The 27,551-nt window shown below is 42.9% G+C and overlaps 2 protein-coding genes and 1 long non-coding RNA gene across 10 annotated transcripts; 2 read left to right on the top strand and 1 right to left on the bottom strand.

Annotated features, from left to right (window-relative positions):
- The first annotated feature begins 686 nt into the window (after positions 1 to 686).
- Positions 687 to 27,551, top strand: LOC132471931 (membrane-spanning 4-domains subfamily A member 4D-like). 8 transcript variants are annotated; one of them, XR_009528933.1, is made up of 8 exons: positions 688 to 904; positions 4,816 to 4,973; positions 5,071 to 5,178; positions 5,836 to 5,892; positions 6,073 to 6,183; positions 6,335 to 6,436; positions 6,549 to 7,929; positions 24,428 to 24,625. XR_009528933.1 is itself a non-coding variant. In XM_060071314.1 (7 exons), exons 2-7 carry the CDS (start codon positions 4,848 to 4,850, stop codon positions 8,318 to 8,320), a joined length of 531 nt encoding a protein of 176 aa, XP_059927297.1. In that variant the 5' UTR covers positions 688 to 904; positions 4,816 to 4,847; the 3' UTR covers positions 8,321 to 12,300. The 8 variants fall into 8 exon arrangements, 3 of the variants coding, with proteins under 3 accessions (XP_059927297.1, XP_059927296.1, XP_059927295.1); XR_009528937.1 differs by lacking the exons at positions 6,549 to 7,929; positions 24,428 to 24,625 and adding an exon at positions 8,294 to 12,300 and having other exon boundaries at positions 687 to 904; positions 5,071 to 5,193; XR_009528936.1 differs by lacking the exons at positions 6,549 to 7,929; positions 24,428 to 24,625 and adding an exon at positions 8,294 to 12,300 and having other exon boundaries at positions 687 to 904; positions 5,799 to 5,892.
- On the bottom strand, positions 14,095 to 16,394 carry LOC132471907 (E3 ubiquitin-protein ligase TRIM35-like). Its single transcript, XM_060071274.1, has 2 exons — positions 16,194 to 16,394; positions 14,095 to 15,817 (listed from the first exon to the last, which is right to left on the bottom strand). Exon 2 carries the CDS (start codon positions 15,710 to 15,712, stop codon positions 14,303 to 14,305), a length of 1,410 nt encoding a protein of 469 aa, XP_059927257.1. The 5' UTR covers positions 15,713 to 15,817; positions 16,194 to 16,394; the 3' UTR covers positions 14,095 to 14,302.
- LOC132471942 (uncharacterized) lies at positions 15,816 to 16,391 on the top strand. Its single transcript, XR_009528945.1, has 2 exons — positions 15,816 to 16,064; positions 16,102 to 16,391. It is a non-coding gene; the product is annotated as an uncharacterized LOC132471942 (long non-coding RNA).

Below are 27,551 nucleotides of genomic sequence, written 5' to 3' on the forward strand. Positions count from 1 at the left end.
CCGTTATATGGAACTTGGCCTTCAGTTTGGAGAGGGTACTATGGCTCACTCCAAATAATGCCGCAACTTGGTTTTGTGGAACAACAGCTTGAAGTTGCCCTATCGGGTAAACTGTGCATGCATTGCTGTAGGAATTACAGTGCAGTCTTCCTACAGCTCCTGGCGTTGCTGTTGGGCCACAAATTCTCATTCTCACGCAGTCTCACTCCTCTTCCTCTTCTTCTCTCTGGCTGTTGACCCCGACAGCGGACGTTCATGTGCACTTGGGAAACAGCCGATTGGGAATCTAAAAGTTCTTCACAGCAGGGTATTTTTATCAGATAAGAAACAGTCAGAACTAAACAGAACTTAGTAGGATCAGTTTCAAGTTTTCAGGCCTTTATTTCCTTGATCCCTATCACCTACTATCCTTTTGCTTTTATTTATGAGAAGCACATACAGTATTGCCACTGTATGGAAGGAAACACTTCCCCTTATCTAGAGCTGGTTTACCAGTAGGCCTACACAACGTTTAAAACTGAGCAAAGTCATGCCAATAGTAAAGTATTTGATATGATGATTGATTCTTTTATATTGAGTAAAACGTTCATGTTCCGCCATGTTCATGCGCGTCACTAGTAAACCATACGTCACCAACTGGGCGTCTCTGTTATCAAAATTTGGCCCGAGTTGCTGAACGGAAGTAGAATCATAACAGGGGCTCAGGGGTGTCGTTCACGCGAACTTTTTGACGTCGCGAATGTGTTTCCCCCATAATTTCCAGCGACGTGAATGCGCCACTAAAGCGGAAAACCTGAACGAATTGTGGACGAGGCAACAGAGGAAGAGCCATACTTACACCGTCTGTGGATCTAATTTAAACTGAATTCTGCGGTAACAACGAGGTTTAATCCTTTATCAACAGGTTGGTATTCTTAATTTGACTCTTAGACAAGACAAAGGACAGCGTGTTACCATATGTAATTGTCTCTTCGTTTTTAACATTCATATTAAGTATGTAGCCTATTAACAACATTCAATTAGTAGACTAGTCTATACTATGCATAGTTTAAATACATTTAAGCCGTTTCTCAATTCCTAGCACGCGTACTACGGACTCGATGACTTGCAAGTGTAGCACCCCTGTAAAAGGGTTGAAATTATCATTAAATGAATTATCAGCCGACGCTGTGTCTCTTCTTCATGACATGAATTGATCTCTTTATATAACAAATTCACCATGGCAATAACACATTCACAATAATCAATTTCACATTCTTCCATATACATTCACAATTATTTAGCAGCATCAAGTCAACAACACTACTGTAATAACCCGGTTTCCATTATATCATCAACTATTCCAAAATAACATTCATCAGAAAATATCCATAGCCGCAATTAAATCAACTGTACCAAGTACCAGTGATTCTATAACTCTGCCATCATACTCACGAACATTAGTAAAGGCACTAGCCCATTAAAGAAGGCACTTAAATATAAGTTCAACACTGCAAGTGTTACAATACCAGAACAAAATAATTAAATGCAGCAAATGTTCTTAAATGCAATGCTACATCATGTATTGTTCCATTTTAACTAATATTATAAATGCGTTACTCATCAAACTGTTTTTATCCCTTTTAACCCCAAGTTATTCTATTTATATTTTACATGACCACTTTACTCTTTAAAGAATTGCTCACTCTTTTAAATGCAACAGTGCTTTTAGCTTCCACTTGACAAATGTATTTAGCTTGTAGCATACTCATGACCTTCACATTGTACTTATACAACAACCAAAATGGATTAAATGCATGTAAACCAGGCCTACACGCCATGCAGCGACGCACCACACTGTATTGTGAAAGTTGGCGCCGGCCACCATGTGGTTCTCAAACAATTATCTTTTGAGCTGAATAAACCCTCTAACATGACCATTTCAAAATGCTGATGCACTTCAATACATTCCGCATTATACCCAACACATATATAATCGACCGTGAGCCATCTGTTATCAGTATTTACCTGTAAAAGGGTTGAAATTATCATTAAATGAATTATCAGCCGACGCTGTGTCTCTTCTTCATGACATGAATTGATCTGAAGAGCAAACACACTGCGCCCCCTACAGACCTGATGCAGACCAGAACAATTGATCGCCGGCTCACCAAAATACACTTCACTGGACGATAGATTAATCATGTACTGTTTTAGACCATAGAGTCCTGTAAACTGTTAGAAAACAAAGTCACATTGATACACAAAATAGGGAAATAATGAGAATGGCTTATAACCAAAATAAACACATTAAATAAATACCTTTGACTCAAAATAATAGCTTGTAAACCGTCAATCAATATTATTATAAAAATCAAAATATATTCAGCCTACTACACAAGCACGTACTTGGCAAGTCCGTACTCTTCAAGCACAGACTTGCGAGCACGCGAGTACGTACCTGCAATTGGAACAGCAGCGGACTCGATGACGTCACCACCTCTGCTCGTCCGTTAACTGTGCTACGGCCTCATTTAGGCATACTACTACTGAACAATACAAATTATGTAAAACAAAATCCCAGCCTCTTTCATTTTCAAATAGTATGTAAATATTCTGAATGAATAAAAATGAAAAGATATGCGTGTCCTGTCATGTGTATAAGCTATACACACACGACTATATTATTATTATTATTATTATTATATAAATATATATATAAGTTAAGAGTAACTTAAGCTACAGTTGTGCGTCTTCTCCATATTGTCCGCCATCGTACTGCTGCGAGTGCGAAATGCATCCTGGGATTTATAGCGATTGCAAACACACACGAGCCACCTCCGATGCATGCTCGGTGAAACGGCGAGATCGAGCACGCATCAAGAACACTTCCGGGTTTTACGACAGTACTCGCTTGATGCGTGCTTCGAATTGGAACAGTGCTCGGGCAATAGTGGTGGATTGAATGATTCGTTTCCGTGACCCAGTTCGCGTGATTCAGTTTGCCACAAGGAGTCGTTCGCAAATCGTTCGTTCGTTCAGTCGAGTTTCCGGTAGCACTAACTCCACTGAGTCTGACTGACTCAGCTGAGAACCGTGCAATGGGGTCCATTCCATGATGCGATTTACCGATACCGGAAACCAGGCTGAACGAACATACGATTCGTGAACGACTCCTCCCAGTTCAGTCGAGTTTCCGGTGAACCGATTCACCGGAAACTCAACTGAACGTGGAGGAGTCGTTCGCGATTCGCGTCTAGTTTCCGGTAACGGTGAATCGCATCATGGAATGCACGCCATTGCACGGTTCTCAGCTGAGTCAGTCAGAGACAGTGGAGTTAGTGCTACCGGAAACTCGTTCGGTCATTCAGTCGAGTTCCCGGTGAATCGAATGGTGAACGAGACGACCGAACGAACGAGAGGGACGAACCGGTTCGGTTCGTTCGTTCTAAAGACTCGTTCATTCGAACCGGTTCGCGAATTAACGAGCCAACACTATCGGGCAACGACTGATGACGTTTCACGAGTCCACGAGCACGCACAAGTACGCGAATTGAGAAACGGCCTTATATCATGGTTTGGGGGAATACTAGATTCTGATTGGCTGCAGAGTACATTGACCCCTGATATATGGACACCTGTAGTTCCAGTCAAATTGTCTGTTCACTGTGTTCAGCAATCAATTCGCGGAGGTTCTAAAGGTACGGCCACACTGAACGCGTTACGCCCGTAACGAGCCTTATCTTTTGCTTGATCATTGTGTGTCACAAAAATGGTTAAACGCGCCTTATTTTGCTAGACAAACATGGCTGAGATCACTACCATCGCTGGGCTGTGTTTGCTGTGGGAGTTCGAGGAGAGTAGGAAACCCAAACGCCGCCGTGTTTGGGTGCATGATAGAACTTAGATCGGGCCCAGAAAAATCAAGCCCGACCCGGCCCGAGCCCGTGCACGTTCTGTCCGAGCCCCGCCCGGCCCGACACATTAACTGGAGACCAAGCCCGATTTCAACCTGACATTTTTTTTTTAATACATGTGTTACTTTGTACACATTTGTTACTTAGGCCTACTTTGCTAAATCTATATGTAAGGGATAGGCCTAATGAATAGAACGCCAGTCATTATCGGGAAAATAAGCCCCGACAGGGCGAAATGGACTTGCTTCGCGCGTATTTTACACGCGTTTTGATGCTCAAAACTGCGTTTTATACGCACGCTCTTGAAGGACTTCATTACGGCGTAAAAAGCTGCGCATTTTTTGCGCATTACAGCGTAAAAAAAATAAATAATTCCACATTTTACGGCGTTATGTAGGTGGAATGTGACATAACGAGGTCGTTTTCTGGCAGGGTTGGCTTGCCATACGTTGGTGCCTTGGGTGCGTTATTTAGGTGCGTAAAACGTGCCTAACGTGCTGCTTTAGTGCATGTTACGCATCTACTCGCCTAAACCAATGGTTCCCTATGCAAAAATGCAGATTTTCTATGCCTCTAGCGCGTAACGCGTTCAGTGTGGCCGTACCCAGGCCTCCGCGTCGTCCATTAATTCCTGATAATGGACCCCTCGTCAGGCATTATCCATTACTTGTTATGCGAGTATATGATTACATTCCCATGTGTAATTGCCTATGTAAGTTCTTATCATTCATATAAAGTATGCAGCCTATTAACAGCGAGCAATTAGTAGGCTAGTCTATACTATGCATAGTATATGATTACATTCTCATGTTGGACCAAAACCAGCCTTCTCCACATAATCCTATCCCTAACACATCAAGGCTGTATGATTGAAAGCCCCATGCTGCAGATGCAAAACGCTTTTGGTTTTTCTATCTAGATCCACATCTGAGGTCATAGTGTGAATCTAAGATGTCTGGGAGCCTTGATTTGAGGATGGAGAGCGGAGAGAGGGAACAATTGGCTTCTCCCCAGAATGAACCAACAGCCTCTGAGGGCCTCGGAAAGTTCCAGCGATTGAAGCCCACAATACTCGGAGTAAGAGATCTCGCACACACGCACGCACGCACAAGATATTTGTAATCCAGTGATAATTATTGATTATAATAACATTGATTCTGTAATCTCCCAACAGGCGATTGAAGTAACAATTGGGATCTCCATGGCACTGACCGCAATCGCGTATCTGGCTGTCGATGTCGACCCTTACCTAACAGCAATCCTCTTCTGGGGAATCCTCATCGTAAGTAACCTTTAGGTGAAGTCTCAATGCATTATTTAAACTACAGCTGCTCCTTAATAGCCTATGCAATGTGTATGTGTCTATGCACTCTTTAGTAGCCTAATATGTATTTGTCTCTTTAGTAGCCTATATAATGTGTATGTGTCTATGTAGCCTCACTCTTTGGTAGCCTATATAATAGTAAAAAGCCTTTTCCTATCTGTTTGGATCCTTTATATATTTTTGCATCATGAAGCAGCCTTCCTTTGCCCGCTACATCGCAATATATTGGATCATTTTCTGGATTGATGTACAATCTGAGTTTGGTCTCCCAGTGTTGCGTTGAGTTTGGTCTCCCAGTGTTGCGGTGAGTTTGGTCTCCCAGTGTTGTGGTGAGTGTGGTCTCCCGGTGTTGTGGTGAGTTTGGTCTCCCAGTGTTGTGGTGAGTTTGGTCTCCCACTGTTGTGGTGAGTTTGGTGAGAGTGGTGAGTTCAGCTCCACTAAGGAATAGGTCAGGGTTAGTATAGTCTGGTCCTCTTGCTCTATGAAGCCGGCTGGTGTGTGGCTGTAGAGCAGCTCCTGCTAGGATTGGAGCAGAGCCACACATCCTGATTCACTGCTCAGTACTTCCTGTTTACCAGTGGCACCAAAGAGTTCTGGTGATGTTGTCCCCTACAGTACATCCCTGCTGGGGGTCTGACCATCGCTGCTGACTGGAAACCCACCAGGGCCAAGGTGAGCCAACAGCAGTCAGGAAATGACTCTTACTTTCTGTTGTATTCTTGCCAATTCTCATATGGTACGTTCTTCAGTACTGTGTTTGTATGCTAGAGGCCTCGTTGTGTAAAATCCTCAGCATTAACTCCATCTTCTTTGGGTGGGTTCAGTGGTAACTGTTGTTCCTGATGGTTTCAGGTGTGCGCTGCGTTGGGGATGAATGTGCTGGTGGCTCTCTCGGCCGTCGCTGGAAGTCCTCTTCATGGCTTTGCTATTGTAATATTTGGGTTTGAAGAGTGCGTAACTCTGGTAAGAATGTTTAACTATTGTGTATTTTGCTAAGAAATTATATTCTATTTTTTTGGGTTATTTTTATCGTCTCTATTTAATCCATGTTCATTTTCCACTAAAAAAACTATATAATGCAATATAATACAATAATCTTTTTGTTTTGTCACAGTGTCACAGTGAATTTGTCATGCTGGCAGCGTCCATCTTGCTGTTCATCATCTCTATAATCGTTGTTGCATCTGCAGTGTCTGCTCTGTGTGCCTCTAGAAAGGTAAGGCAGATGTCTGCAGTTTCTGCTCTGTGTTCCTCTAGAAAGGCTGCTCTGGGTTCCTCTAGAAAGGCTGCTCGGGTTCCTCTAGAAAGGCTGCTCTGGGTATCTCTAGAAAGGCTGCTCTGGGTTCCTCTAGAAAGGCTGCTCTGGGTTCCTCTAGAAAGGCTGCTCTGGGTTCCTCTAGAAAGGCTGCTCTGGGTATCTCTAGAAAGGCTGCTCTGGGTATCTCTAGAAAGGCTGCTCTGGGTTCCTCTAGAAAGGCTGCTCTGGGTTCCTCTAGAAAGGCTGCTCTGGGTTCCTCTAGAAAGGCTGCTCTGGGTGCCTCTAGAAAGGCTGCTCTGTGTACCCCTAGAAACATAGACATCTTATATGATAGACGGAGCATCGAATGCTACCGCCTACTGGCGCTGACGAGACGCGGGGCCGCCATCTTGGAGTGGTCATCCGCTCCACTCAGTGTAATCCGTTTGGCTGGAGCAATGAACTGTCAGCGCATTTAATTAATCATACCTCACTGAATACCACTGATTTTCATGCGGTTTTTTGTCATACGTGTAGCTATGATAAAGGCCACATGGTTTGGCGTGTTTTATTATTCAATACTAATTATACCAATAGTACGGTTATGTTAAATCTTGCTTGTGTAAAGTAATCCCCCGATTCCTATTATGGATTGTCCGCCGATTTGAGCAGGAATACGCTGAACAACAGCCCGGCATCCTGTTTCTGCTGCTGCTGCTGCTCCCGGTTGACCACTCCAAGATGGCGGCCGTATTTCTCGCGTCCCAGCAGCCAATGCTCCGTCTATCTATAAGATGTCTATTGCCGCTTTTCCACCGCACATGTAGCTCGACTCGACACGACACCACTCGACACCACTCGACACGGTAGCAGCGCGGGTCCTTTTCCATCGCAAATAGTACCTCCGGGACGTGGGCGGGGTCGGCTGCGCGAAAGGGCCGTGACGTATTTTTGTACGCGACGCAAACAACACCTACGTAACCCACACATGGACAGAACCCACATAACAACAATGGAGGACATCGATGCGATGGTATTCGTGTTCGTATTATTAGCTGGCATGTTGAAGAAGTGGAATATGTTGGCTGCGGCGCTGCTATGGCTGTTACCAGCATGGTTGCCATGTCGCTCTCGTGACTTCGTCACACTCTCTGGCCAATCAGTGGCCGGCCGTCTGCCGACGTCACCTTCTAGCATCGGCTCAGCCGCTTGGAACCTAGAGCGAGGCGGTACTAGAAAAAGCAGCCACTTCAGATCCCATGTTTTCGTGGTGGAAACGCAAAAAAGGCGAGCTGAGTCGAGTCGTGTCGAGCTGGTACCATGCAGTGGAAAAGCGGCATTTGTCTAGAAAGGCTGCTCTGGGTATCTCTAGAAAGGCTGCTCTGTGTTCCTCTAGAAAGGCTGCTCTGTGTTCCTCTAGAAAGGCTGCTCTGTGTTCCTCTAGAAAGGCTGCTCTGTGTTCCCCTAGAAAGGTAAGGGACACATCTGTCTGTTTTTAGTCAATCGATCTACAAGCCAACAGTCCACTGAGAGGAACCGCAGTGGTTGTGTCATTTTGGAAGCGGTTCTTTAAGTTTGATTCTGAGGTATTGCATTCATTGGGGTAATTGTTACATGAATCACCCTTCCATTGTACATTTAATTAGTGAAGCAAGCTTTGTTTTGTAAGGAGGTGGATCGACAGACTGCCTCTCCAATATAAAGAAAATCTAAATGATGAGCCTCATGTAGCCATGATCTCGGTGAGCCAACAGCCAATAGGAGTCGTTCTGATGTTCTCCTCTGCTGTTGCCTCTCTGTTTCTGCGCCTCACTCTCTTCTCTCTTTTTATTTCAGCCATCAAAAGAACACACAGTCATCTAAGAGGAACTTTTTGTTTGTTCTGTCAATCCCTATGTGAAAAAATATCATTAGGGGTCCAAGCCAACAGGTTGGATCCCTATTGTTTTTGTTCCCTATTTTGACTCGTCCGTCGATGACGAAACTGTAGCGTTTTGAATATTGGTTTATTAGCTAAATTAGACGTGGAAAAACAAAATCCAAAAAAATCCAAAAATACACATTGGATCGATTCCAAATTTTACACACATGTTGGTGCTAACCTTAATGTTGTTCGATAAAAAAACGAGGATAAAAACGTGCAATAAACGAGGAAATTGTATATCTTCTACAAAATTTCGCCATTAGTGGCCGCCATAAACGAGGGAATTGTTCATCTCCTAACTGGCCAAAGTGATGTTCTGAAACATGTTTGGGGATATAACTCCCACGACGAACCTCTCACAGTCAAAACCTTTATATCCACAGGTTCACGGTAGCGTTTTGAACACATGGTTCGCGTTGTGCCGGCGAAATGCACATTTCTTGTTATCATACTTCCTGCCTTGGAAGTGGGACCACAGCCCAAACTGTAAATGGTGCACACACGCCAATTGCATGACTAGATCAAGGTACGGCACCGCTACTCAGACGAGAAAATCCAGACACGCCTGTCACTAGGTGGCGCTATACCAAGGAAAGACGCGTTTGGGGCTATATCTCCCACACCGAACCTCCCACAGTAAAAACCTTTATATCCACAGGTTCACGCTAGCGTTTTGAATACTTGCTTCGCGTTGTGCCGGCGAAATGCACATATCTTGGACCCCTGCATAACTGCTTGCAGTTCTAGTTATTATTAAGTACACTTTTAGTATGTAACTGTATTCTGCACTAATTTCGTCGCATTCAAGCATACCAAAATGTACTAAGGTATACCGGCTTAAGTACTATTATAGATGTACTCTGTGTTAATAAGTGTTAATAGTATGCTAAAATGGCACAACTTTTGACAACCTTTAAGTGACCTGAAGTACACCAGTGAAAAGTATGATTTCTAGCATTCAAAACACACTTGCAGTCGATTGCATTATATCACCAGTGTGTTTGAAATATACTTAGAAAGGCATTGTACTTTTAAAGAGTGCCATTAACATTTTTATCACAATTTAAGCATCAAATGCAAGTACTTTAAGTATAATGTGATAATACTATAATGTAGAGTGGAAGTGTATATGAAGTGTATTTTATCACTACTAATACTACAGAATATAAGTGTATTTAGAATTTTTGAATATTAAGGCTATTTTTTAGTACCATACTGTTAAGTACTTTATAAATACTACAGAACTGTACTTACAATACATCACTCTTATACTTCACATGCACTGGTGCCATCTTAGTACACTCCAAGGGTTCAAACCACTTCAATTCTAATAAAACTAAACTTATTGGATTGGCTGTGAGCCGTCACTCAGGGGCAGCCTACGTGGACCTCACTGTGGCACCTCCTCCTTAGCAGGGCCCGGTTCTCGCTGACCATGGTGTTGGGGCATTTCTCCCTCACCCTGTCTGTGAAAACAGGAAGGAAGCATGTGATTTAAGACTTAGGATAAACAATGTATTACACTGACACAGACTAGTGCGTTCGGAGCGCGTGCCCAATCGGAGCGTCCGTTCCAACTGAAGCTGGTCCGATCGACCTCCTGCTCGACACTACGCTGCCCACAGTCCAACACGTGTGACGTTAACTTCACATTCCCTGGCCATATGGTTGCCCGGATGTGACACTGCGCCTGGATGGAAAGTAAGCACTTTTGTGAGAACCGCTCATTTAAAGAACTTTAAACTCAACATCGCTATTGGGTCCCGAGCAATACAACCGCAGAGTGTGCAGCCATCGAGCTTATCAACGGAGAGACAGACGGACAGACAGAGAGATTCCTGCTATTGTAGTTTGATTATCTGTACCTTGGCTTCGACCTTTTCAGGGTCAAGCTGATCTCTGGCCTCCCCTTTTTCCCCTTCCCAGTCAGGGTAGACTGGGCCAGGGTCTCTTTTCCAAACTCCATGTGGCCAGCTCCTCTGTGAAAAGGGACAACCGTCTGCTGCCAATTCTGTAGCAGAGCCGTTTGGAGACCTGGGCGGCGGTGTTGCCCTGGAACATCCTTAAAAACACAGAGGCCAATTAAAACAAGGTCACAATTACAAACACACTAACATGTTTTAAGTAAACCTCGAACACACTGGTGATACAATCTAATTGTAATGCAAGTGTACACTGCATTGCTAATGCCAACAAATAATGTTTGTAATTTTTGCATTAATTTACAATGTTGCATACCATTGAGTATACTCAAGTAGTACAAAGTAGTACACTTCTGTATAGTTATGTGGGGTAGCTGTGCATTGTCTTGGTTTCAAGGGTGTGATAACACAATACTGTGTTACAGTAGAATAGCAATGGGGTACGGTGACACTGACAGTGTATGTCTTTGAGTCCTACCAAGTCGTCCCCGTTAGCATCACTGCCTGAGGGTTGGGGGGTCTGGAGGGTGGACCTGGTCCATGCCGATGGTATTTTGTCCAGTGCCGTCTTGATGGCAGCAACCAATCCTGGAAGCTCTTAAACAATGATATAAAAGGGGTAAATAATGAAGTGAGACACAAAATACAACATATTTGTTTCATGTCATACAAAAGCGAAAGCCGACAGAGTAAAATGATTGACCGAGGCGCATTCCAACAGTGCTGATATTCAGCAATAAAACTATTGTGCATATGCACTGTTGTATAAATGCATTAGCTCACGCGTGTGATCATACGCACACACAAACAGATTATTTTCAAATTTGTGACGTAGGAAGTTGGGTTTGGAATCTGAGACATAACGCGCAACGTTTGAATAATCGTGATTTCAATATTGACCAAAATAATCGTGATCATGATTTCCTTCCGTAATCGAGCAGCCCTAACATGCATGCACTTGGGTTCAAAATAACATGCATTTCCCTTCATAACCTCAATTATAATGTTTGCAAGTGGGTCAATAAATTGTGAGGGTTCAGGTGTATGCTAGTCCACACTACCATACACATGCACCCACCTTTCAGAGCCTTCAACGTCTCCTCATCGAGTTCCACCAGAACTGTCACTGGTTGCTGCCTTCCGCCTTCCGCCTTCCACCTTCCGTTTTTTGAGCGGCCCAAACAGATCACAGGATGGTTCATCCGAGTCATCAGACCAATCGGGAGCAGGAGTAGAGCTACAGGATGGTTCATCCGAGTCATCAGACCAATCAGGAGCAGGAGTAGAGCTACAGGATGGTTCATCCGAGTCATCAGACCAATCGGGAGCAGGAGTAGAGCTACAGGATGGTTCATCCGAGTCATCAGACCAATCGGGAGCAGGAGTAGAGCTACAGGATGGTTCATCCGAGTCATCAGACCAATCAGGAGCAGGAGTAGAGCTACGGGGGGGTGTGCGTTGCTTGGCGGGTCTCGAGGTAGCTCTTAAACTGGTCACACATGGCAGTCGCCCCCTGTGAACTAGACTGAAAACATGCATATTGTTTGAGTGTGCCTGGATTGCCACACAAACCATGGAAATAAATCAAGTCAGTTAGCCATATTGGTTTTCATTTTGCAAAAATTAAAAGCTTCTTCTGCGAAACACACATGGTTAAATTTCAAGACCGGAAACAATGATCCCCCCTCCTAAGGTGGACAAACCAAAAGATGAGTAAAAATGCTTTTTGCTTTGATGTTGCAGAGATATTGTAACCTTCTTGTGAAGGATTGTTGACAATAATGCACGCTGTATTTACACAATGTTTTATATAATATATATCTTATTTATATTTACAATTGTTGCATCTATATGTGTTTGTTACAAACACCTGCCAGAGTCCAATTCCTTGTATGTTGTTCATACTTGGCTAATAAAGCTGATTCCGATTCTGATTAACCCATCACATGAATGTAAAGTTTAAATATATTTACTATAGTAAATGAGTCTTGTTTCAACTTCTTCATGTTTGTGTGAGTGGCTGAATCTGCGTTGTGTATTTTTCTTAAGTAGAGACGTGACCAAGGATCTCAGTCCGGACTCGGGAAATCCAACGTCGATTTATGTTTGCCGCTGAAGATAAATATAAAACGGCTTCCTTTCAGGAAGTGCCCTTAACCAATCCTCCGACTCCTCTTCCCAAGATAATCAGAACAAAAGGGCCACGTAAATACAACTTTATCACAAAAAGGTTTGAAATCAAAGAAATAAGACATACCTGAAGATAAATATAAAACAACAGCTTCCTTTCAGAATGTGCCCTTTAACTATCCTCCAACTCCTACACAAAGCACACAGAGGGGGAGGGCTACTAGCAGGACTACACCAAGGTCAGGGGCAGGCCAGCATGTCGTAATAAAATATAACGTTCTCCAAAACACTGCAATCTATGCATTGATATTTACATGACACTTCCATTAAACAATGTATAGTCAAAATAATTAATATAAAGAATGGTGAAATATAAGATGGTTAAAGATTTGATCACAAAATGGGGGGAAATAAATGCACACACCACTTCCCAAGAGAATCAGAACAAAAGAAGAGGGAAGGGGGGGACAGGAAACATATGGGGTTCTCAGAGATGTGGGCGGGAGTACAGAAGGAGGTGGAGCTAAATCAAAGAACAAAATCAAATAGAAAGGGGCACATAAGGCAGCTGGAAAGCTAAACTTTAAAACTGTAAAAGGCAATTTTGTGTAATTATAACTAAAGGGATATTACACCCTGTTACACTTGCTCTGTTAAGTTGTTAATTAACAAAAGGCATGAACCAAAATTCTCTCTCTGAAGTTTGTTTATTAACTCAATATTTATTAACTCAAACTCAGCATTGAGTTAGCATTGATTGGACACAGAGGTGGCGCATGTATACAATAGGTACCTATCCTATGAAATACCTTGACAGTAGTTCTTGAGTCAGTTAGCACAATATTGAACAGCTTAAACCATCAGTCGTCTCTTTGATTATATTATATATAAGCCCTTTTCATTACATGAATGTAAAGATTTATTATATTACAGTAGTTCATGAGTCTTGTTTCAACTTCATGTTTGCTATATATATATATATATGTGTATATATATATGTATATATATATGTGTATATATATGTATATATATATATGTGTATATATATGTATACATATATATATATGTATATATGTGCATGTATATATTTGAACATAGCAGTCAGGCTACTGCTTCTTTGTTTTGAGCCAAAGAAAAAAAATATATATATATTTCTTTTTTTTATAAAATAATTAAAGTTAATCGCGCGTTACATTTTTTGACGCCGTTAAATTTGGTTTGCGTTAACGCCGTTAATAACGCGTTTAACTGACAGCTCTAATATATATATATATATAATATAGGTTCAATATGTATAACTTTACTGTGCACTCGTTTCGCCATATCTAATGTACTGTGTCGAGGTCTGGGGGAACAACTACAAAACCTCATTAGCACCAGTAACTATCCTGCAGAAGAAAGCGATTCGTGTCATTCATAAGGTTGGATATTTGGACAATACTCATTCATTATTTCTACAGTCAAAAATAATGAAATTCACTGACATGGTGAAGTTTCAAACTGCTCAGGTAATTTACAAAGCAAAAAACAACAAACTCCCAAATAATATTCAACAATTATTTAATGAAAGACAGCTTATATATATATATATATATATATATATATATATATATATATATATATATATATAATAATCGGGTAATCAAATAGTAGAACAAAGAAACAAATCAACAGGTATATTACAACAAAATAATACGAGTCCACCTTTTGGTCAATGTATGGAATGACACATAGTCCACAGAGCAAGAAAACACTGCCTGCAGTTACATGTATATATATATATATATATATATATATATATATATATGAGATACCATGTTTCTACATACTAGAGACTCTAGCAGGCAAACAGAACTGACAAGGTTACATTCATTTACATGGTTTAGTGCGTGAGGAGACACCACACACTCTAACATCTTTGGTCCGGGCTTCACCTGCTGGTCCAAGAGCAAACCAAGGGAAGATGTTGTCAGTGAAAGTGTGTTGATAGGTGTAGATGAGAGTCATGTCTTCAGGGTCGTAGAAGGACACCTCCCCTCCATCATAGTCCAGCTGGACTCTGATCCTCTCTGGATTCCTCTTCAATGCCAGGGTTTGACGAGTACCCAGAGCGTACTTTTCACTGCGGTGGAGTAAACACCAGATTCCATTAGCTGGTGTAGCATGACGCTCTCCTCTCCTGTCCACTGACTCTTTAGCAACACCTATTCTCCAGCTAGGAAGGTCTCCCACCTCCACCTCCCAGCAGTGTTCCCCTGAGCTGAAGCCCTCAGAACCCAGAACATTAGTGTACCAAGTGAACCTCTCTGGGTTGTTAGGAACCTTCTGGATTACATCCATACGTCTCACGCTGGTCAGATCATCAGACAGAGAGAGTGAGCATTTTGCAGTGTTTGGGTCCAGAGTAACGGGGCCGAAGGTGGTCCTCTGCCCCATCTCCTCCCAGACTCGGTGGGCCAGGTTTCCCAGGTGTTTGGCCTCGTCCAGCAGCGCTCCAGGAAGCAGCTGGGGATCAGAACCGGAGAGCAGGGCTCTGGCGCTGGTCCGGGAGCGCGTGGAAGCGCTGAGGAACGACAGGCCGTCCTTCTGCAGGTCTGCTTCTACAGCCGAGAGAGACCGGATCTGCTCCTGAAGGGTCTTCCTCTCCAGGAGGATCCTCTTCCTCTTCTGCTCCTCTTCCTCTCTCAGGGCCTCCACTCTGGCCTCCTCTTCCTCTCTCAGGAACCGGTGAAGCTGTTCAAACTCTGCTCTGATCCGCCTCTCGGTCTTCACCCGCTGTCCCTTGAGGTGAGGAACCATGGCCTCATACGTCTCCTCCAGCTCCTGGTGTCCCCTCCTCCTGGCCTGTAGAGCCATGAGGTCATGTGTCAGCTGCTGCTTCAGCTCCTGGACTTGTTCTTCTAGAGGAACCAGCGTGTGACCCTGGTGGTGAGGGAACTCACACGCATGACACACAGCTCTCTGCTCGTCCTTACAGAACCACTTGATATCCTTTAAGTGCTCAGTGCAGACCTCCTGGGCCTCTTCTGAGGGGGCAGACCTCTGTCTTCCAGCGTAGGAGTCAGCGAGCTCCTTGATGGAAAAGTTAACGACTATACCCTTTGAGGATTTCCTCTTACAGACGGGACAGTTCTTGTTCTCAGCTTGGGCCCAGAAGTCCTGGAGACAGCTGGAACAGAAGCTGTGGTGACAGCTCAAAGACACCGGGTCCTTGAAGATCTCAGTGCACACGCTGCAGGTCAGGAAATGTTTGAGAGGAGGAGGGTTTTCTTCTGCCATTTTAGTGGATGTCTAGACAGGAAGTCTCTCCGGAAGTGTTCTTTAGTTCTGAACTCTTTGTTAATAAACTCCAGAGCTGGTCTGTACCCTACAGATTGAGGACGTCTAGAAAAGATAAACATTCATCAGCATAATCCGACAATAATAACTCATCAAACAATAAAGATTGGTGTGTCTCTCATGATTACTATCTACCATCGGCAACTTAATATTAAAATCGAATTGGTAAACTACTGAGCCAAATGTTAGTTTCTGTGTTAATATATCCCAGAATACTAAAGTTATCTTGTAACATGCGTACTGTGTCAGTATATCCCAGCATAATAAAGTTATCTTGTAACATGTGTTCTGTGTTAATATATCCCAGAATACTAAAGTTATTATGCAAGGTCATCTTCTCTAACTTTATCTAACCTGAATTCACATTAGCTTGCCCGGAATATGAGGCTATGAATTATACCAATGACATAACTTTACTCACTTTGGTTCATGTGTGGATCATCGGTCCACTGTCAAAACAGTTCTTACTGCAATAGATCCCTCTGGTCCTTTGAACACTCACATCAAGTTATTCCTCTTCAACTGAAGGCTTCTCATTCTGAAGAAGACCAACTCCCTGTACATTCCCAATGTCTGAACTCTGATCCCAGGTTCATAATAAAAAGATATGAATACTGTCTGATTACAGGTATATAATTAACAGATTGGATCAGTGTCTGATTACAGGTTTATCATTAACAGATCTCATCAGTGACCCCCAAGTGGACCAGAAAGAAGTCTTGTTGTTCCCGCAACACTCAAGTTAGGAGGACGCTCTGAGACATTAGGAGATATTTCAGAGTTAGAATGGAAAATAAGAAATAATGTTGACTTCAGGAATACTAAATACTTCAAATGGATCCCAATCAGTAGCACCACCATAAAGACATCCACCCTCAATTCAACAGCAGTCCTTTTCCGATTTTAATTTGGTTATCTCTACATATTTCCTTTATAGCCCAGACTACATTGATTGATATTGAAACATTATATTTTCAAACAGAATTAAAAAATCAAACCCATAACACTAAACTTGATAAAATAAATAAATAAATGTATTGAGGTTGGGGGAGAGGCCAGAGAGCTGTTCATTAAGCTGTTCCTTTATGATCTTTTATTGTCTTATTGTTCTCTGAAGCACAAAGTTCACCAGTCATTGCACTGGTCATTTGATGTGTTGGACTCTCTCCCGTCCTATCGTCCGTTACGCTGAGAAAGTCTGAAGTCCAGCAGCAAACGGCTGCTGAGCTTCATTCTGGTCACCCTATGAGTTCTCTGACCCAAAGTAATGAGTTCTGTTAATCTGTTTCTTTGTGTATTAAAGGATCCTCATGAGCTGAGAACACGGGTCAGCTGAGGGTCCTAGCTAAGGTCCTACCTAGGGTCCAAGCTAGGGGCCCAGCAGGGGGTCCTAGTCTGGGACCCTAACCCAAAGGGTCTCTAGCCCTAACCCTAGCCTTGAGAGATCCTCATGAGCTGAGAACAGGGGTCAGCTGGGTGGACTGCTAGCTAGGACCCCGGGCTAGGATCGCTAGCCTTTAAAGTTGTTCATGACAATAGCTGGACAATGTATTGTTTTGTATTCTTTTTACAACTATTTTTATAAAGCACCAAGAGGACTACCATCCAATTTCATTGTAGGCCTATCCTGTGCAATGACAATAAAGAATTCTATCTTCTACCTATAAGAAGTTTCCTTCCTAGTGGAAATGGATTGTGTTAAACGGATTAAATGGGAGTGTGTTGCACTTCAAAGGCTTTTTATAGCGCCACATATTGTTAATTCTGGCCCATCCTTCGCATCTCTTCACGAGTTCTACAAATACTAGGAACGGGTCCTACGTTTTTCTTAAGACCCCTAACTAGGAAATCATTTATTTGCCCTGACTTTCACTGCTTAAAATGCAGATATTGTGATAACGATAACTACTGTCTACCCTGTAGGCCTACTCATTGAAGATCGGCTCACAAGGCAGAGGGGCGCCGCCATTTGTTTTTCGCCAAATGTGACTAAATGCCAGTTCCCGAATTATTGATTTGTATGGAAATTTGGGGAAAATGACATTGACCTATGTTCCATCATCTTCCAAAACGCCGAGGGTGGAAAGTTACTTGCGTACATCCTTACATCCCATGCATCCGACGCGCCAGCAGAGGGCGCTCTGGTACCACAATAAGTGTTCTGGTAATGCGGTAAACCACAAGCAGTCGATGGCCCTACATTTCATAAGAGTCTACCCACCCTTATTCTACTTGCTGTAGTTTGGTCTGGCTTTCCGAGACTAACCCACCCTAATCCTAACCCTGACTTAAATCTAACCTTGACTTAACCCTTACCTCACCCTTTTGATCGCAGAATACCACACGTAGGAAGACGTGTTTACCAGTTTATTGCCTCAACATGTAAAATCCTTTATTAGGCAATCGCGTAAGCATTAAGCAAATGTGGATGAAGCAACTAAGGAAGAAGCATGTATTTAAGCCTCCACCCTCTGTGTTTTGTTCTTCATTTCAATAAAGAATCTTTGTTTAGCACTTGTCATTTATTATAAAGACGGAGCATCTTACATGCGACTTCACTGTATGAACTCAGTACTAAATCCCCTCTGTATTAACAGTAATCACTCATTAGTAGAACCGGTACCGACACCTTGTGGTAACATGTGGAACTACAGATATCACCACATCCCCCTTTCTCTGAAGCATGAAAAACTAAATGCATCACAAGTGTCAGTAATTACCTTACAACTTTTCCATTAAACTGCATGGACTTCTTTTCTCATTATAGGTAGTCAACAAACATCATAACTCATTCTTGGTATTTAGTTATGTAAGAAAAACACAATGGCTAATTAATTACTGTAACTAAACTCAAACATTAATGCCATAACACATTAACTCATTTCCTTTTTTTTTTTTTTTTTTACAGGTCAAGTCTCTCAGGTTTCTTGATATGTCTTGCGGATCTTCTTATCAGCATTTCACCTGGAAGAGAAGTATTGGTTAGATTATCAGTGTCTGTGTCTGTGTTGCAGTGTGCATTATGTGTGGAGATTGACTCGGACTCAGCTTGGGTTTGACTGAGCTCTTGGTCTGGAACAGTCTCTGGTGTTGCTGGTGTTTTCAGGAGACTGCGCCGGTTTCGCCTGATGATCTGTCCTTCTGGTGTTTTCACAGTGTAGGACTGTGGAGCGACCTCTTGAAGAACAGTAGCTTTCGTCGTCCATCCTTCAGGACTTTCAATCCTGACTGCGTCGTCCCTGGACAGTGGTGGAAGCGGCTTTGCTGTTCTGTCATAGAAATTCTTTTGTTTCATTTTCTGATGTTTCAGCTTTTGTTCCAGCTTTGGGCGTTTCTTTTGCTTTGCAGAGGTTGGAAGTGTTGTTCGAAGCTTTCTATTCATCAGCAGCTCAGCAGGTGACAGTCCGCATTCCAGAGGTGATGCTCTGTAGCTCAGTAGAGCTAGGTAAGGATCGGAAGCACTGTCTGCAGCCTTTTTCAACAGCTGCTTCAGGATGTGAACGCCTTTCTCTGCTTTGCCATTAGACTGTGCATACAGTGGGCTAGATGTGACATGCTTGAAATCATAGACTTTTGCGAAGTCTTGCCACTCTTTGCTACTGAAGCATGGTCCATTGTCACTCATTACTGTATGCGGAATGCCATGTCTGGCGAAGATGGACTTGGCATGTGTAATGACACAGTTGGATGATGTGCTTGAGAGTAATGCCATCTCAGGGTAATTTGAGAAATAGTCAATTACTACCAAGTAATCCTTTCCTTTCAGGTGGAACAAGTCCATTCCTACTTTGTGCCAAGGTGTTGTTGTCACATCAGTTACCGTCATTGGCTCTTTTGTTTGTTTGTTTCTGTATTTCAGGCATGTCTCGCATTTGCCTGTCATGTTGTTAATGTCTTTGTTAAGTCCTGGCCAGTATACTGTGTCTCTTGCCCTTCTTTTACATTTTTCGACACCCAAGTGTCCTTCATGAATTCTCTGCAGTAGCTCTTCTCTAAGTGTGCGTGGAATGACTATTCTGTTTTGTTTTAACAACAGTCCATTGACTACACTCAGCTCACCTCTGACGTGGAAGAACTGTGGACAGGATCCTGCAGCCCATCCATTCCGCATGTTCTCCATGACGCGCTGTAGCTCTGGATCTTTCACCGTCTCGTCGATGATCTGCCGGGTCTTGGCGTCGGACACAGGAAGCGCTGCGGACACCGTGTTGACGTGCACCTGGACATCTTCTTCAGTCGTGCTCGCACAACCCTTGATAGGAGCTCTTGACAATGCATCGGCGAGAATGAGGTGCTTGCCTGGTGTGTAGATGAGTTCAATGTCATACCTCTGCATCTTCATCATCATGCGCTGTATCCGTGGTGACATTTCATTCAGGTTCTTTTTCATTATTGCAACGAGTGGACGATGGTCAGTCTCAACTGTGAAGGTGGGTAGGCCGTACATGTAGCTGTGAAACTTTTCAAGGCCAAACACTAATCCGAGACATTCTTTTTCAATTTGTGCATATCTGCACTCAGTCTCTGTCATTGACCTAGATGCATATGCTACAGGTTTCCAGTGCTCACCTTCGGCTTGTAGTAGTACTGCACCGATTCCATCTTTCGAAGCATCTGTCGACACCTTGATTCTTTTGGTTGGGTCGAAGAATGTCAGCACAGGTGTGGCAGTGAGTGCATCTTTGAGCTTTAGCCACTCGCGCTCATGGTTGGCTGTCCAGTTGAAGTTGTTTTCTTTGTGGAGGAGCTCACGCAGGTAAGTTGTTTTCGCTGAGAGATTGGGTATGAATTTCCCGATGAAGTTTACCATTCCCATGATGCGTAGGACACCTGGTTTGTCTGTGGGCTTTGGCATGTTCATTATGGCGTTGATCTTTTCTTCATCTGCCTGTATTCCCTGAGCCGAGAGCTTGTCTCCGAGGAACACGATCTCTTGAGCAGCAAACTGGCATTTGTTTTTGTTGAGCTTTAATCCATTCTTTTGTATTCGCTCTAGAACACTGGTCAGTCTCTGATTGTGCTGCTGGATTGTGGACCCCCATATAATTATGTCATCTACATAGGCTCTTACTCCATCCAGGCCTTCGATGATGTGCTCCATTGCCCTATGAAAGATTTCAGAGGCGGATATAATTCCAAAGGGGAGCCTCTGGAAACAGTATCGTCCAAAGGGTGTATTGAACGTACACATCTTGGTACTGCTCTCATCCAGCCTCAATTGCCAAAAACCTTGTGATGCATCCATTTTTGAGAAGTACCTGGCGCCTGCCATCTCGCTGGTGATCTCCTCTCGCTTGGGTATTTGGTAGTGTTCACGCTTGATATTTTCATTTAGGTCTTTTGGATCCATGCATATCCTAAGCTCTCCATTCTTTTTCTTTACGCAGACCATGGAATTAACCCACTCCGTTGGTTCTTCGATTTTTTTTATCACTCCAAGCGCCGTCATCCGCTCCAGCTCTTTCTTTAAGCTGTCTCTGAGTGCCAGTGGAACTCTTCTTGCGGCATGAACAACTGGCTGTGCGTTGTCTTTCAGCTGAATTTTGTATGTACATGGCAGCATACCAAAACCTCTGAAGACGTCGGAGAAGTTCTGCACGATCGTGTCAGCAGAGTCAGGTGAGTCAGTCATGCTGGTGTTGATCCGGTACACTCTTTTCACTAGCTCCAAGCTTTCACAGGCTTTGTCCCCTAGCAGTGAATCAAGTCCTTCAGGAACAACTGAGAAGAGCAGGTGATGCACTTTATCCTTGACTGTGACTTCCAGCTTGCATGTACCTAAACACTCAATGCTCTGTCCATTGTAGTCTTTTAGTGCGAGTGTTTTCTTCTGTATTTTTGGTTTATCTCTCATTGCCTTCACATCTGACATGCTGATCAAGTTTGCTTTTGCACCAGTATCTAGCTTCATTGTAACTACAGTCCCATTAATTTGCAGTGGTGCTATCCATTTGTCTGATTTAACAGCGTTTATCTGTGCTTTTGGTTCATCTTCACAGTTCACAGTGGAAATAAAGAATGTCTCACCTAATTCCGGATCTTCCACGACATTCACCGATCTTCCTCTCTGTTTCTCTTTTCGTTTCGAAAAACACTGTTTGGCAAAGTGATTATTGCCTTGGCAGTTGCTGCATTGCTTGCCGAAAGCAGGGCATTCTCTGGGCTTATGCTGTGTGCCGCACCGTTTGCACTGAAACTGTCCCGTTTTCTGTCCACTGGAATGTCCTCGACGTGCATTGTGGTGCTTAGAAATGGCGCCAATGTCTGCCATCTCTCGCAGGTTAGCATTGCTAGTCGCTGCTTCACTGAACGTTCGCACATGCTTTTTGCTTAGCTCGCTAGCCTGGGCTATTTTCACCGCTCCATCTAGCTTTAGTTCAGTCTCCCTTAGCAGTCTTTCCCTAACCTTCTTGTCATCAATTCCGAATAGGATCTGGTCCTTTATCATCGAATCTTTGAGGGTTCCAAAATTGCATGATTGTGCTTTTATCTTCAAGTCTGTGATGAAGCAGTCAACACTCTCCCCTGGCTGCTGCAGCCTTGAACGGAATACGTATCTCTCGTATGTCTCGTTTCTTTTTGGTGAACAATACGCTTCGAACTTGGCTAGCACAGTATTAAACTTGGATTGGTCTTCCCGATCCTCATATACGAAGGTGTTGTATACTTCAATGGCTTGTGGCCCAGCCATAGTGAGTAATAACGCTACCTTTCTTGCGTCCGGTTTGTTGTCCAGCCCCACTGCCTCGATGTAGAGCCGAATCTGTTGCTGAAATGTGCGCCAATTACTGTCGACGTTTCCCGTTAGCTTTAGGTGTCCGGGAGGTCTCATCAAGTTCTCCATCGTCGAATTTGTAGGCGACTGTCCGCTTTTCCAGAACCGAAACTCACTCACTTCATGTCTTTTACTCCTGGTACCATGTTTTGTTCTTCATTTCAATAAAGAATCTTTGTTTAGCACTTGTCATTTATTATAAAGACGGAGCATCTTACATGCGACTTCACTGTATGAACTCAGTACTAAATCCCCTCTGTATTAACAGTAATCACTCATTAGTAGAACCGGTACCGACACCTTGTGGTAACATGTGGAACTACAGATATCACCACACTCTGTGGATCTTATTTAAACTGACCTCTGCGGTAACAACGAGGTTTCATTAATAATGAGTCGGTATTCTGAATTTGACGCCTCTGAGGGCCTCGACAAGTTCCAGCGATTGAAGCCCACAATACTCGGAGTAAGAGACCACACGCACGCACGCACGCACACACACACACACACACACACACACACACACACACACACACACACGCACACGCACACGCACACGCACACACCCTCTACTCTCTACTAGGGCCTTTTAGGGCGACTTGTGTTTCATGTTTCTGTCCTGTGACGTGTACTGGCTGCAATAAGAATAAATAAGAATTATTAGTGATGATTATTGATATTAAAAACATTGATTCTGTTGTCTCCCAACAGGCGATTGAAGTAACAATTGGGATCTCCATGGCACTGACCGCAATTACGTATCTGGCTGTCGATGTCAACCGCGTCATAACAGCAATCCTCTTCTGGGGTATCTTCATCGTAAGTAACCTTTAGGTGAAGATCTCAATGCATTATTTCAACTACAGCTGTTCCTTAGTAGCCTATAAAATGTGTATGTGCTTATGCACTATTTAGTAGCCTATATAATGTGATTGATGTACAATCTGCACCCAGTGTTGTGGTGAGTTTGGTCTCCCAGTGTTGCGGTGAGTTTGGTCTCCCAGTGTTGTGATGAGTTTGGTCTCCCAGTGTTGTGGTGAGTTTGGTCTCCCAGTGTTGTGGTGAGTTTGGTCTCCCAGTGTTGTGGTGAGTTTGGTCTCCCAGTGTTGTGGTGAGTTTGGTGAGAGTGGTGAGTTAAGCTCCACTAAGGAGAAGGTCAGGGTTAGTGTAGTCTGGTTCTCAGAGCCACACATCCTGATTCACTGCTCAGTACTTCCTGTTTACCAGTGGAACCAAAGAGTTCTGGTGATGTTGTCCCCTACAGTACATCCCTGCTGGGGGTCTGACCATCGCTGCTGACAGGAAACCCACCAGGGCCAAGGTGAGCCAACAGCAGTCAGGAAATGACTCTTACTTTCTGTCTCTTAAAGTCTTCAGCCCTGTGGTCGTATGCTAGAGGCCTCGTTGTGTTAAATCCTCAGCATTAACTCCATCTTCTTTGGGTGGGTTCAGTGGTAACTGTTGTTCCTGATGGTTTCAGGTGTGCGCTGCGTTGGGGATGAATGTGCTGGTGGCTCTCTCGGCCGTCGCTGGAAGTGTTCTTCATTTCTTTGCTAGTGTACTATTTGCGTACCCTCCCTGCCACCTTTGTTCTAAACATTTGGTAAGAAATGTTTAACTATTGTGTGTTTTGCTATGAAATTATATTCTAGTATTATGGCTATTTTTATCTTCTCCATGTAGTCCATAATCATTTTTCACTGAAAATATAGTTGTCTGAAGCTTCAAATCCATAACATACAGTGTAATATAATATGCTTTTCTTTTTGTTTTGTCAGAGAAATACTGAATTGTTCATGCTGGCAGCGTCCATCTTGCTGTTCATCGTCTCCATACTGGTTGTTTCCTCTGCAGTGGCTGCTCTATGTTCCTCTAGAAAGGTAAGGGACACATCTGTCAGTTGTTAGTCAATCGATCAACGGTCCATTGAGAGGAACCACAGTGGTTGTGTCATTTTGGAAGCGGTTCTTTAGGTTTGACTCAGAGGTATTGCATTCATTGGGGTAATTGTTACATGAATCATCATTACATTGTAAATTGAATGAGTGATGCAAGCAATGTTTGGCAAGGAGATGGATCGACCAACTGTGGCTGTTATGTTGTCATTCCTGCCTCTCCCCTATAAAGAAAATCGAACTTTGATGAGCCTCGTGTAGCTATGATCTGTGTGGATTAATAGATGTGGTGGCAGCCAATAGGAGTCGTTCTAATGTTCTCCTCTGCTGTTTCCTCTGTTTCTGCGTCTCACTCTCTTCTCTTTTTATTTCAGCCGTCAAAAGAAAACACAGTAATCTAAGTGGTACCCCTCGTTCTAAGGTGGACAAAAAAATAGATGAGCCTCTTCTATCTTCAGATTTCACACCAAAAGTACACCTTTTTTATCTTCTGATATCTTTCTAATGTGGTTTACTTTGATATAGCAGAGATATTGTAACCCTGATGTAAATGATTGTTGTTTCCAGAATGTTTTTTATAATATATATCTTATGTACAATTGTTGCATCTGTTTGTGTTTTTGGATTACCTTTTTCCCTTTACGTTGGGTCCCTGAAAGTGAGACAACGTAGTTTATTGCTCCCGGTATGTTGCTCATATTATTAATCTCGTACATGTTGTACCAATGTGTTTCAGTAACTGTGTAAATAAAATAAAAGGGGGAAATATGGTCATTTTTGAGTTACACAAACTTACACAAAGGAAATTTAATATACCTCAAATTTGTTATTACAGTTCACATCCATTGATTATTCCTTCATCCAAATAGTATTTTTTCCATTCATCACTTTAGTGATTCAGAACTGCATTATTTAGCTGACACTGCCAGCTTTTGGCTTAGACATACAACAGCATATAATTAATAAAATGAAGGTTGTGGAATAAAAAAATCTTGGACAGGACTTTATATACTTCATATACACCTGTGGCTTCCTGGGGTTGAGCCCCCCCAAAAGTCAGAACCTAGAATCGCCCCTGGTGTGATCCAGGGCGTATAAAGACTGGGACCAGAACATAATTACTTTCTCTCCATTGAAACCCATTCATATTTTTAGATCTCATAGGTCCCATGGGCTCTACCGGCTGAGCGCGAGCGCGCAGGGGGAATTTTATGAATGGTGAATGTAGGAGATACCTTCCGCTGCTAAACGTGTTTTATTGCAGTTATACTCGCGTCTCGCGCAAAAAAATAAACACTGAAGAGAGAGTTCTCTCACAAAACTATTGATACGTATCCTTGCACATTTTTAAGTGGGCATACTGAAAATCCTGGAGCTTTCCTACTGGGTATGGGGCTTATACCTGCGTAGGCAGAGATCACCACTGCCTTGACCCGATGACGTTTTACAGTTTACACAAAGGTTAAGGTAAGGTTTGCATTGTCTTCTTAAATGTGTCCCCACTGATGGGAGACCCTAGAGGTTGCTGGTGTGAGCATATCTGTTAACAGGCAAACGGCCCTAGTGTGAGTGGCCCCTTAATGCTCTCAACCAAACCTGGGGTTAGTTTCCCAAAAGCATAGTTGCTAACTTCCTTAGCAACCTACCTCTTAGGGACTCAACAGTTAATTGGATAGTGTTCCCAAAAACCGTTTCACCTACATACTAAGCTCATAGTATGGAGGAAGTTATTAAACTCCACTGTACTAGCAAGGTAAGGCTCCCTGACCTTTTCCCAACAACATAGTCTGGCTGAGTCCTGGTTACCCACTTGGTAAAAAGGCAAATTATTTACAACAGCTCTATGGCAGTAGTAGGTCCGTACTGTAATACCCAAGCCTTTTCATTTCCACCCATTTAATAAACTGGATTATAAACAAAGATACACTTTATCGTCAAACACTTTTACTACAAAATGCAGAAATAATGGAAAAACAGTAAAACAATTCAGAAAATGGGAAGTAGATAGAAGCATCTTACATTTAACTCAACTAAAAAATTGCCGGAACACCACTACTCGTCACCATCTACCTCTTTTGGACACCCATCTGGTTGTTTATCACAACCTATCGTGGCAACTTGGGCAAAGTTGTGAAGGTAACCAAGATGATCTTCACCACAGTAAAGATGCGCGTGTTCTGAAAGTCTCTCATGCGCCTCCACTTGCAATTCATCCTCCCAAATGCCTGACACATGTTTATTGTAAGAAATAACTGTCAGTTGGTTAAGGAATGGAATCATAGTGATCTGAATAATCACTATTCAATGTTTATGTTCTATCATTGATTTCATCTGTAACTCTGAACCCTGGAATCAAACCCGAACACCTTTCTATACCCTGCGTGAATATGTTTAAACAGATACGTCCCAAACAGTGATGGTAGAGACTAATAAACAGATAGCATTGAAAAACCAAAAGCAACAGAATTACATAACCAACCGTTTGATAGATGATTGTTATTTGCACATGTAATTCGTAGTTTTGTGTCAGCAGACTGACTTGTGTTAACAATATCATTGGTTTCTCTGTCTTTTTTCTATTACAGACCCTCATTCAACATTTAAAGTACAGAATCCATACCATTTAACGAGAAAACACACACATCCCTCACTGTTATTGATCCACAGGCTGCACTGAGACCTTCACTGACCATCCTCTACCTATGATACTATACTCATATATATACAAATAATAAAGATATATATATATATATATATATATATATATATATATTGTGGCAACCAGTCTCTGGCACAGCGCCCCTGGAGGCCAAGGGGGCAGGTTGTGGAGGTGGTGTACCACCGATTCTCAACAGATGGCGCCAGTGAGAGCACTGGGGCCAATCATTGAAATGCGGAGCACCTGAGGAGCAGGTGGGGAAGCAGGCTTTAAAATGCATGCTTCCACACTCATTCAGGGCTCTCCTGGTTCGCGTGTGTGGAGAGACCAGTCTCGTGGGTGATGTGATTCCTCCCAAGCTGAGTTTTGTTTGCTTTGGTAGATATATGATTTGCTTTGGTAGATATATGATTTATTATTGAATAAAAGTGCCATTTTGGCTTTAAGTAA

This window comes from Gadus macrocephalus, chromosome 14 (assembly GCF_031168955.1).
Source record: "Gadus macrocephalus chromosome 14, ASM3116895v1".
Taxonomy (NCBI): Eukaryota; Metazoa; Chordata; class Actinopteri; order Gadiformes; family Gadidae; genus Gadus; species Gadus macrocephalus.

Excerpts from the sequence above, each read along its gene's own strand:
- LOC132471931 (XM_060071313.1), top strand. The coding sequence starts at position 4,848 with ATGTCTGGGAGCCTTGATTTGAGGATGGAGAGCGGAGAGAGGGAACAA. Across the intron at positions 5,179-23,811 it reads TCTTCTGGGGAATCCTCATC|TACATCCCTGCTGGGGGTCT; the intron begins GTAAGTAACCTT and ends TGTCCCCTACAG. Across the intron at positions 24,151-24,325 it reads ACCTTTGTTCTAAACATTTG|AGAAATACTGAATTGTTCAT; the intron begins GTAAGAAATGTT and ends TTGTTTTGTCAG.
- LOC132471907 (XM_060071274.1), bottom strand. The coding sequence starts at position 15,712 with ATGGCAGAAGAAAACCCTCCTCCTCTCAAACATTTCCTGACCTGCAGC.